The following is a 12,381-nucleotide window of genomic DNA, read 5'->3' on the forward strand; positions in this document are numbered from 1 at the left end:
GATGAAAATTGGACGCAAAGAAACTCTGGAGCTTTCTGAGGCTCCCACACGTGGTGACAACTATAAAAATATCATGTTTTTTTTTAGCCGTCTGAACTGTTCTCTCTATTTCTAGTGGGCATTTACAATAGAGGAGAGTCATTGAGACACTCATACACAATCCAAGCACAAAATAGCTTGTATAGCAAAGTATTGCTGCGTGGATAAAAGAATTCTCTGACATGTTGTTAATTTTCATGACACAATGACATAACTTACCATCAGGCTCTTTGCAAAAACCCACGTTTTACAATCATAACCCCAGAAATGGAGCACAAACTTTGCATTTTCCTAAATCAACACAGTAATACACAAAGGAATTACCAACTTCACTGTACATTAAATTAACCTGTCCAAACGTGCAGAGCAGCAGACACATGCACGAGCAATTGCCCCTCCAACAGAACAAAACCCCCACCAAGTTCCAACCCCCACCATGCAACCGATGGTGGAAACCAGCTGTCAGTTCATTAGAGAGAAAAAGGGGTTGGGGGATCAAAGTGTCTCCACACTGGAGACACTACAACACAGACTTGGGCCGAAAACAGGAGCCTCCCCCACAGGAGCAGGAAAAATGGAGGGAGGGAGGAGAGGAGGATGCAGATCGGAAATTACAAACGTGGGGAAATGATCCAACATGATGACTGTGACGGTGATGATATCACCATCATTGTACTTGAACCATTTTCGGGAGCTGAAAGGAAACTAACCACAGTTTCTGCCATAACAGATAAGATCATCACAAGTACAATATGACGTCTGGTGAGCGTGATATTACAGAACGTAGATATTCTGGGAGACTTTGTTTGTTGTGCTTTGTTGTATTGTGAATAATCGTGTGCTATGTTCCAGTCACTGATTAAAAAAATCAACCCAAATTATATTCTTGGATTTTTTTTTCAGGCCATTTCTTGCTACATAGAAATTTATCAAATTGCCGTAATTTTTGTAATTTTATATTACATGTACTGTACACCCTGCATCGGTCCATCAGATGAAGTCTTGATCTTGAGCTGATAGAAAAGTTTTGTGTCATGTCTTTTGCTTGTATCATTATTAAATCTTTTGTTATTTTTTTTCAGAAAGTGGAGGTTAAAACTATTGATCATTTATATAAAGAAACACGCATATTTGCTGCAACTGCTTTTAATTGTGAGTATCTTACTGTTTATAATTGTTTTTCATTATTTTCATTACAATTTATTGCCGTATTGTAGCACTTCAAAAGATTCTAAATGTAAAGCGGAGAAGTGAATGGAATGATAAAATAGGCTACAATGAAAAAACTGTGTTACGGTTACAGTTCTACACTGTATATGAAGAATTACCAGATATTTCTAATGTTTGGCAAAGATTATTCATCAAAATATATAACGTAGCTTGAACTTGATATAGCAGAAAACAAACAAAACAAAAAAAACATGGGGAAAAATGACTAAATGGACAACAAATGGGAAGGAAATATTACATTTTGAGCCCAATAATCTGAATTTAGAAATCTAAACTTTTTACTTAAGTTGTGTCTTTTTGGACTGACTCGTTTTCATTTATAGATGTGAAATAATACATATCTCTTCCTACATGTAAATGTGTAAAATATAAATGTTGCGTTGTGTCTTGCCAAGCACAACAGCACGGAGCACAAAGCGCACGGATGATTTTCACCAATAAGGCGCAACAACCAACGTGTTCGATACAAATAGGCAAGTGAGCAGTCAGTGTGTGTGACCTGGATTGTAAATGTCCTGCATGTGGAGCAGAAAAGTGCTGCGACAGCGTCCCGCAGCAGGACTGATTCGTCATCTTCAGCCTGCGTGATGCGTAAAGAGCCGGTGACGGCAGCATGAGGTCAAAGAGGAGGCGGGGAGAGAGAGAGCGGGGAGGGAGGAGGGAGGGGGAGAGAGCGCACGGATACTGTTCAGTCCTCATAATAATAATAAAGCAGTGCTGCTGATAAAAACACGTCCACGCGTTATGGTCCGACCTCCTGCGTCGGGCTGTCCGCGCTGAGACGCGCAGAGCTCCGATGCGGACGCGCAGCATCCACCCGGCTCAGGAGTGACAGAGGACGGCCACCGACAGGGAGGGGTCCTTTCATACCAGGGCTGCCTCCTCTTCCTCGTCCTCCTCCTGGATGGAGCCCGGCTGCGTGCAGGCAGCGATGGCCATGGGAGACGTCTCGAAAAAAGCGTCAGCTCGTAACGTGGCGGTGGAGAGAAAAAACCTCCTCACTGTCTGCAGGTTAGTTTATGATCACTGGAGACGCCGTGGTGCCTCAATATGTGTGTCTGCTGGATAAGCGAATGGCTGCGTTAATTCCAAGTGATCATGTGATTTTATTTGCTTCAAAACACTAAAGCTGCTCTTTTAATTCTAACCACAATGCAGCACACACTGAATATTTTGACTCTCTTAAATCATCATGAGCTCAGTGGGCCTGCAGGAATACACAGCCTGAGAGTCTAACGACCTTGCTTTACATGGAATATTTGTTTAAGCCAAAGCCCATCACCATCATCATCATCATCATCATCATCATCCTCACACACATACACGCACAGAGGCCAGCCTGTCTGGGTGTGTTTTGCACTGTCATCTTTGTCAGTGCAATTTTCAGCACTAATGGCGTGGTTGCTATGACGACAACCTTCCTGGGGCAAGGACTGGCTGGCACCCCAGGGACTCGGGGCAAGGCCCTGTGCATTAGATCCTAATTGGACTTGGTGAGGCTTCTGTGGAAATGTATACCTCTTCGTCCACTCTGCCAGGGCTTCAACATACACAAAGTGCAGCAAATACAACCTTTAGTGTAGTGATAATATCTTCTCACTTCCTGTTGATTTCCGTTTTGTCATTCTGCTGGACAACAAAGAAACTCTTCAGAGGCTGTTATCTTGCGATCGAATGTGATGAATGAGACACTTGAGTTAATGAATGCTTTAATATTTTCACTCCTGGACCAGGTTATAGGTTAAAACTGCATAGAAAAGAGAATTATTTTCTTATAGAGGTTGAAGACCAGTATTAGGCGTTCATAAAATAAAAAAAGGTCTTCTTTTTGTTGAGTCAAAATGTAAACAACAGTTACGATGCTCCACGGCATCTTTAAAGCTGCTATTTGTAAACAATCATAATCACTGCATGCAGGGTAAACATAATGGTTTGCCATAAATAAAATAGTTTAAAACAAAAATCATTCATATCTTCAATTTCCTTCAAGTCTGTCAAATTCTAAGCTTATTTGAAGTCATTGTTTTGGTCTACTGACATCCCTCATTGTGTGTACTGAACTATAATCCAAAATAAGATTAATTTGTGTGAATTACATTTTTCTATGCGCTGTCAGTCACTTCCATGCTCCCTGAGCATGTGACAGGTGTATCTGGGTCATGCCACAGTCCTGCGATCTGTAATACAGTGAAAACACCGGGGACTGTGCTTGTCCTGAGGACAGGCAGACAATTATTGTCCAGTCAAGGCAGATGAATAAGACATTGTTTGCCTTTGGAACAAGAGGGGACTGTGATCCTCCAGCTCTTGGTCTGTGCCCAGATAAGCATTGTCTTGATGTGCATGTGATGGATGGAACAGCATGTGTTTACAGTGCAACTAAGCTCCACCAACAGGTTGACGTTTAAGTGTTTATATTCACGCATCCTCACAAAACTTGTCATATTTATAACGTTACTATAAAAACGTGAGGTTATACAAGCCACTACATTCTCAGTCAGACGTTATCCATAATGATCAATGTTTTAATGTAGCTGCTTCATTCACATTAGGTTAGAAACTGGCTGGAGTCCTTGGCAGCTGACATCTTTTCGTTGAAGCCCAACGCAGAGAGACAAATATTCATGTTGAACCTCATATCTGTGGCTAAGTTGGAGTCACTAACAAATATGCCTACACTGTGGAGGATGAGAAAATAAAGACAAAACAGGAAAAAATAAAGGAAGGCATGCCAACTACAAGGACAAAGGTTTTAGCTCACAATCGATCCAAGGCCTCTGGTTGTGATGCATTAGTTCAAACCACAACACCACAATGTCAACTTCTGCAAGAAAAACTATTAGTTTTGTTGTATATAGAACCGTTTCACCTTTGTTGTCGTCATCTGTGTGCAGCTTGGTGGGAGACATCCACTTTGCATGTTTTAGATGAGTTTCCTTTGTACTGTGTGCAGTTGCTGTGCTTTGTCCTTCTCTAGTTCACACACTTCCCATCAATACTGTATATATAGGAGTTAAATGACAGAGAAAACCTGCATTTCATTGCTTTAATGCTGTTCAAGAAACAACGTCTCCACATCAGCTGAAGAAAATGTGTTTCTCACTGAAGCATTTGTCATTTTCAGGGCTTTTGCTTTAATGCACACTTTAAACACATGGTGTGGCTGCACATGTCACTCTTAGCATTAGTTGCGCCATCAGCTTTCTACACAAAACAAGACCTATAATTTATCTTCATGCATACTGCATGGTTGGATGTCTCCGGAGGTTTCTTTTGTCCATACGGCCTCTTTTATCTACCACCGTCACTCATTTTAACTGGATAAACAGCCTTTGGCAGGTGTCCTTACAGCAAATACTGCTGAATTATTTAGTCTTATAGAAAATACTAAGGAGTGGTCCACTAAGGAGGATGAGTTTCCTCAAAATAAACCACAGCATGGGGTCTGCATGTGCACTGAACTAACTGTAACCCAACAAGAGGTCACAACATTAATTTTACAGTATACAGAAGAAAAAAAACACATGCTTTTGAATAGTCAGGTAATGTGGCAGTCAGCTGATTCATAATTTTGTTCGAGATTAGGGACGTGCAAAAACAAAACAAAACAAGACTGCCCGTTGACCAAAACAAGCTCCACAGAGTATCCAGTCCGGCTTTATAAAGCAAGTAAAAGTTACTGCTTCAGTAAAAGTTATTGCTTTCTGCTGTGGCAGTTCCATATCACAGCCTTCTGCAAAACCCAATGTAAATGAAGTAATGTAGAAGATGGATAGGTGCATTATTCATATTATTAAATAGAATCTGGCCCATTAGCCAAGTCAACTTATAATTCCATTAGAATTAAAAAGTTCCAGAAATCATTCCAATTCACCCTGAAAATGATTCAAACACCAGACAACTCACAATATAATGTGTTTTCCCTTGTCCATGTGAGAAGTCTGCATTCTTTTTACCACCTGATTGCACCGACAAAAGCTTTGATTTGATTTGATTTATTTCTATTAAATGCTTGACACAGCAAGAGGTGCAAAAACTGCACTTTCAATACTTTCTCAATCAACAACATCTGTTAAAGAGTTAAGGATCTTGTAACAACAGGAAGTGACTGCATCACATCAGTCTGGACTCGTAAATTCAAACCATCCTGTAAAAAGCAAATTGAGTTGTAGGAGGTTCCTGAAAGCTCAGTGGGAAGTGAAGGTCCTTCCTCGCAGTAAATGGATGACATCAGTCTGAAGTGTAGACGGGAGAGTTTCCAGGAAATTGAAAAGTGGACTGTGATAGACGGTCGATTCAGGAAACGTTGAGGTAGTGGGGGAGTGGCTGCATTTATGGTGACTACTTTAAATTGTTTTCCTGAATCTATCACACGAGCAGAGCGGTGTGCTATTTCATCACAACAAGTAAATACACTTATGTTGTTTCTTACTATCCAGTCGAGGAGAGAGATGTTTATTAATAGGCTCTGTGGCGTGTTCTGCCTTCAGTAAACTGAAACAAAGGGAGCCGTAAACCATCTACTAATGTTCTGCCTGACTAATCTGTTCCCAAGATGTGCTTCTCTCTGAGCAAATGTTTACTCTCTCTCTCTCTCTCTCTCTCACACACACACACACACACACTCAGGTTTTCAGTGAAAACACTGCTGGAGAAATACACAGCCGAGCCCATTGATGATTCATCAGAGGAGTTCATCAATTTCTCCGCCATTCTTGAGCACATCCTCAGCCACCGTTTTAAAGGTAACAAACCTGCCGGACGAGTCGTCACTCTCCAATACATGTCAAATGATAAAACAAATAAAACCAGTGAGACAAAGTGTATGATAATGACAGCTTGCGTTACTATTATTTTGTTTGATTTTCGTGTTACGTCCTCCCCGCTACAGGCTCCAGCAGCTGGTTTGACGGTCAGAGGAGTTATTGGGACTACATCCGTCTGGCCTGCGGCAAAGTGCCCAACAGCTGCATCAGCAGCATCGAGAGCATGGAGAACATCAGCACCTCACGAGCAAAGGCAAGGCGGTCCTCAGCATCCCTCCAAAAACATGCGCTTGAGGTTACTTGTTGACACTAAATTGCCTGTAAAAGTGATGGTGAGAGTGTTTGATTTTCACTGCTGCTATACGACAATGATTCCCATGCTTAAAAGAATATTTTAGCCTTCAGTGGTGCACAGTGGGGAAGTGGTTTGTGTTCTCACAGCAAAACTAAGGAGTCTTTCTGTGACTGAATGCTCTTCCTGTATGTGCATGGGTTCCAAATATTTCCTCCCAGAGCCCTAAACCATGTGTTTGAGACTAATTAGTGGCTCTAAACTGCCCCGAGGCGTGAATGTGAGCGAGTGTGTGTTTGTCTGTCTCTTCTGTGTTTGGCCTTTGATGGATTAACAAACTGTCCGGGGTGAACCCTGCCTTTCCTCGTTGTTAAATGTAACTGGCTGTCGAAGTTGTGTACAGATGAATGGATTAATGTGAGTTTCTCAGGGAGTGTTTTGTGTGATTTCATGGTCAAACAAAAGAGAAAAGCATACGTTCTTACACTGGCATATGTAACCTAAACATACATGAGCTTTAAATATGTCTGCAGGAAATGAGTATTGCCTCAAAATATCTGCAACTAATTACTCACAAGAATAAGAGCCTCCTGCACTGCTTGTGTCTTGATTGTCGCATCAACTCTCTTTCAACCTTTGCTGACCACGACAGGGCCGAGCCTGGATGAGAGTGGCCCTGATGGAGAAGAAACTGTCTGAATACATCGCCACCGCTCTGAGGGACGGCAGGACAACCAGGTTAGAAATCAGCTCTGCACTTCGACGAAGCGTCACTTGCTGCTCGAACGCATTCAAAGAATGGTTGCGCGTGTCTGTGTGCTTCAGGAGGTTCTATGCAGAGGGCGCCATCATGCTGAGGGAGGAAGCCACCGTGCTGACAGGGATGTTCATAGGACTCGGAGCCATTGATTTTAGGTGGGTGGTCTTGTCTTGCATGCAGATATATTTTTCAGGCAGTAGGTGAACTTAAAAAAAATAAAAAGTAAAAAAAAAAATCTTATTTCAGCCTTGTTTCTCTCACAGTTTCTGCCTTAAAGGGGAAGCTTTGGATGGAAAATCCTCGTCACTGATTGACTACACTCCATACTTGAAATTCACGCAAAGGTATAATCATAGTCACATCCACACAAATAAAGAAAAGCGGCATTTTGAAGCCGGGTTTTGAGACGTAATGAAACCCTGCTTTCCCATCCCATAGTTATGATTACATGAGTGACGATGACGACCGGCGAAGCGTCGACAGCAGCGCGAGTGATGACAGCATCCCCGAGCACCCGTACGTCCCGTTGGTCACTGACGAGGAGAGCTGGAGCACAAAGTGCCGCAAGATGGAGCAGAGGTTCAAGATAGTCAACGCTCAGAAGGTTAGCACAGGAAACATGAATATGCACCACGAAAATGAGGTGGAAATGTTTTAAACTGTCTCCAAACAGTGCCTAGTCCTGTAGCTATTCCACTTGCATTTAAATGTATTTAATGTTGGCTTTGACAATCCTACAGTCACAGAATGAAATTAAATGCAGGCATCCTCACACTTGTAATTAAGTTTGAATTTCAACAAAGCAAAACTTTTGACACTACAGTGTGTTACTTTGAGGAAACGTGAGCAGATGCCAAACCACATAAAGATCGTTTCTCTTGAACGCTGAGCCTCACAGATGGTGGATGTTTAATATTAGTATCAGAGAGTGAACTTTTCCTTTCATGAGTGTGGACTTGTGTTGTCAGGGTTACCTGGAGGAGCTGGTGCGCCTGCGTGAGTCGCAGCTGAAAAACACCGAGGCAGAAAACAAGCGGCTAAAGACTCGGCTGGATGAGCTGCAGAGCCAGAGCCAGCAGGAGAAAAAGGAACTGGAGGCCGTCATCCTTGAGCTTCAGGAGCAACTGTGAGTTGCAGGTGGCGTCCAGATATCAGATTGATATTCCTCCAGACAAAGCTGGAAGCTGCATTGAGCGCCCTGTGAATAGTACCAGTAAACTTGTGCAAACTGAACTTACTTTTATGGTTTCAAAAGCATTTCATGTTTGTTTACGTCAGGACAAGCTTGATTCCATGTGACTCCAACCATCTGGCCAAAAACCTCTCGATTCCCCTCGTCAACCAGTGGCCGGCACTCGATCCGTACAGCAGCCAGGAAGATCTCAAGCTGTTCCGCAGGTTTGTTTGCTTCCTGCTCGCTCAGCTCACACAGATCTACAACTGGACTCTTATTATGTGTTACAAGTTTACTTTAGTCTTTGTCCTGCAGTTGGAAAAACACAGATTGTGCATGGTTATACTGTATATCTTGAGTATACCATCTCTAATGCCTGGATTTTAAAACTCCATACACTCCATAGACTCAATCCCAGTCTTTTAACTAATTAACCAACATCCACGTTGTATTTCATCCATTTCCTTGTCTTAGACATTGGACTGTCACCACCACAGAACAAACAGAGAGCCAGACAACCACACAATCACAAGCAATCTGAGCCAACATTTGATCTCAAATGTACGTTTTGGACTGAAGCACAGGGAGAACATGCAAACAATGCAAAAAAAAGAAAAAGACCACAAAGAGGAGGCTCGAACCAATGGAATTTACATTCATTTACAATTTACTTTACATCCTGGGCTTTGAATATAAAGCATCACTAGAGGGAGACAAAATACCTTATAGTCAAACTTGAATCTGTCCTCATTGAACTTTCTCACATACCTGATTTTTTATTTTTTTTTTATTTTGACTCCCATCACTTTTTACTGTTTATTTTATAAATTTTTTCCCCATCAGTTCATATTTATGATAACTGCCGAAGTAGTTGTGTATCTTTCTTGAAAGCTAAGCCTTTATGTCATTAAGTGTTTCCAGTTATTTAAAGCGAGTTGGTTTGAGATCTTCCTTCTGTCTTTTAACACTTTTAACTGCTTCTGGAGAGAAATTATTGCTTTTTAGTTTTTCAGGTGTGTCATGAGACATGTTCTCGATGATTCTTGCTCTCTATATTTGTTTTAATCTCAATTCTCAAAACATAATCTTAATTCTCTTGCGAGACCACTGACTGGTCTGACATGTTCTTCAAGAACTATATTGCTTGTCAACTTAAAGGGACGGTTCCTTTCCTGTTTGTACAACAGTGTTTGTAAACAGCTTTAAAAACTCAAAATTTGCTTTAAAAAAAAGACATTTTGTGGTCTGCCTGGAGGCATTTAATTGTTTGCTGACCCTACTTGTCCGTTTTACACATATCAGGAGGAGTTTTCCCAGCACGGAGTTGCTGTCAGTGGACGTCAGCTATTCAGAATCCCACAGGATGGAAGGGAAGCAAAATGGAGGCGCCTGGTGTTCAGGTAACACTTGAGACAATGACACACTGACATCTTGTAAAATAATAGGTGAGTGAACTCCCGTGCACGCTTGAATTGATCGCCCCTTTGTCCTCCTGTTCCTCCCCCTTCAGAAAAGGACTACACCCCCTCTATGATGGGCCTGTGTGGGTCTTTGGCCTCCCTCCCGAGCTGCAAGTCTCTGGCCAGCTTGAAGTCAAGCGAGTGCCTGGTCAACATCAGCACAGAGAACAGTCCTGCCCTCTCGCCCAGCTAGGGGGTAGCCAAAGAAATACTGCCACTGAGACAACGTGAACACAAAAAAAAGATTGCTTGTAGGTCGGCGGACAAATGTTCTGGTTATAGTCCCCCTCTGCCCCTCACGCTCCGGGCCTGGTGACTCTCGACTTCCACTTTTCAAGCGTTTGTGAAAGAGCAGCTTCTCAGTCCCGGGACCGTCTGACAAAAGACGCAGGACAAAAAGCTGCCTCCTGTCCTCCTCCCATTTCACTCTTTCATCGATGAAGCCTCCTGGAATGCAAACAACCGGTTTAGGTTTGACCTCTTCCCGCGTCACGTCGCTTCATTTTGTGCAAGTCATGTATCTGAGCTGGTGCCGCTCTTCAAAACTCCCGGTGGGGTTGTGTGTTTCTGTCCACTTGTCTGTGTCTTACCGGTCCGTCTGTGTATCTTAATCCACCTTTTACATAACACAAGCAAGATGGATGGAGCTGTCGTAACGTTTTAGGGTCCAGAGACATATTATTGTCCTATTAGACCTTTACGAAAATATGAAAATACATGAAAATCAAACATGAAGAAAGAAGTATGTTTACAATGAAGATTATGTCTGTTGATTTCATTCCCGGACACAGCTGTACGATATTATGATGAATGACAGTTTAGGTCTTATTCAATCATTCAGTAGGTTAGTTACAGATGTTAAGAAATGTCATCAATACATGACGGGCTGCCGAGGTTTGGAGAGTCACTAAAATGGGAAAATACAAAACAAAAGTAGACAAAGTATCTTTTAAAAAACAAATGCAAAGTGCATCGGGACTATGCAGAGTGAGTGTTGTGTCTTTTTCTACAAAGTTGGCTTGATAGAGTAGTTTGAGCAGGGCGGCGGCTCGAAGATGTGCAGCGTGTGTGTGTGTGTGTGTTCATTTTGTTTTTCCTGTGACCTATTGTTTTTATATTATGATTGATTTCACGACACACTTGTTTGTGTGTCTGTTTACCGACATGTAAATTGAAAATCTAATGCAGAGCTGGGAAATGTTGTGTTATCTAAAACCGCAATAAAACTGCCTTTTTTCTTTTTTCAAAGTGTTTAAGCTTGCCCCCCCCCCCCTTTTTTTTTTTTTAAAGATTTATGCCGGGGTTTCTTTCTCCCCACTTACACGGATTCACACACACTGTCCAGCATGTCACAATGAAAGAGAATGCTGTACGATTGTCAGAAAGAGACCAAATCGGTACCTATTTCCTTGCTTTTAAGAACAAGTTCAAAGCTTACCACTGAAATAACAGCTCAGTTGACTTTGCAGACATAATTTCACCACTTCAGCAGTCTCAACATGGTTTACATCAGTCACATCCACCCCCATGCGTTCACACTACAATGGCAACGGCTGCCCGCCCACCATTAGGAGCAATTTGGGATTCAGCGTCTAGCCCAAGGACACTTCAACACATGGACAAGGCGAGACTGCAGATCGAACTGCCAACCTTGAGTCTGAGCAACAACAGAGCAAACACAGCTGATCAGTCTTTATATTACCGTGTAATATCCTCTCGTCGTACTGTGTCTACTGCAGAAGGCCTCAGCACACTCCCTAAATATCACACATTAGAAAACAATAGGGAAATGAATGGATCCCATCACTAAAATGCTGTCACTGAGTAGTTTTTGGTCAGTGCTGGGGATGGCTTCTGAGTGTAAGCAGCCTTCATGAGAAAATCCCACTCACCTTAACATTTCCATCTCACCTTCATAAGAGAGTTTTCCCTCCTGGAGCTCTGATGATTGCTTTCTTTTAATTTGACCACAATTCGCTCCAATTATCGCTTCTCGTTTGACAAGTCCCACCACCAGTCAGCCAGTTGTCAACACACATATTTACAAGGCGCGGGGGAAATATGCAGAAGGATCACATGCCAGAGCAAAGCTGCGATTACATCTTCAGGAGTTTAAAAGAAATCTTAAAAGAGGAATTTCTGAATATCTCCAAATGAAGGTTCCAAGTTCACAGTTCAACAATGAAGGGCAGGGGTGGTGAAACATACATAGGATCCAATCCAGAATAACTTCATGAAAACGTGCACGGGGAGAGCCTGCAGAAGCCGTGCAGAAACCACAGATTTCTGCCAATATAAGTCAAAACACAACTACAGAGGAAAAGAGAATTTTCAGATCTCCAAATTTATATTTAGAATTTTGAAAAATAAATAGATAAAAAGTGGGTTCATTGTAAACATTTGTAAAATCAATGTGTCCATCTTCACATGACAACAAAGGGGGGATATGAATATGTCTCTAGATGCAATAGGGCTGTATTAAACAAAACAAAAAAAGAGTTTGACCCCCCTGACCTGAGGCTGCACCGTGAGCCTCTGCCCTGGTCCGAGATCGACTTATCTCCACTGAATCTACTGTCCACCACTGACACTCCCTGCTTGCACCGAGTCAGCAAATTTATCTCCCACAATGCACACTGCCTGCAAAACCACCCAAAAAC

General features: G+C 42.2%; 1 protein-coding gene across 2 annotated transcripts; it reads left to right on the forward strand.

The window, feature by feature from the left end:
* The first annotated feature begins 1,901 nt into the window (after window positions 1-1,901).
* Window positions 1,902-10,974, forward strand: LOC308123528 (RUN domain-containing protein 3A-like). 2 transcript variants are annotated; one of them, XM_080486056.1, is made up of 11 exons: window positions 1,902-2,280; window positions 5,899-6,014; window positions 6,161-6,288; window positions 6,980-7,065; window positions 7,153-7,242; window positions 7,351-7,431; window positions 7,526-7,691; window positions 8,056-8,213; window positions 8,366-8,485; window positions 9,564-9,661; window positions 9,772-10,974. In XM_080486056.1, exons 1-11 carry the CDS (start codon window positions 2,174-2,176, stop codon window positions 9,912-9,914), a joined length of 1,293 nt encoding a protein of 430 aa, XP_080342182.1. In that variant the 5' UTR covers window positions 1,902-2,173; the 3' UTR covers window positions 9,915-10,974. The 2 variants fall into 2 exon arrangements, with proteins under 2 accessions (XP_080342182.1, XP_080342183.1); XM_080486057.1 differs by lacking the exon at window positions 7,351-7,431 and having other exon boundaries at window positions 1,911-2,280.
* The last annotated feature ends 1,407 nt before the right edge of the window (window positions 10,975-12,381 follow it).

The sequence above is a fragment of the Lipophrys pholis genome (genome assembly GCF_963383615.2).
Source record: "Lipophrys pholis genome assembly, chromosome: 1".
In the NCBI taxonomy this organism is placed as follows: Eukaryota; Metazoa; Chordata; class Actinopteri; order Blenniiformes; family Blenniidae; genus Lipophrys; species Lipophrys pholis.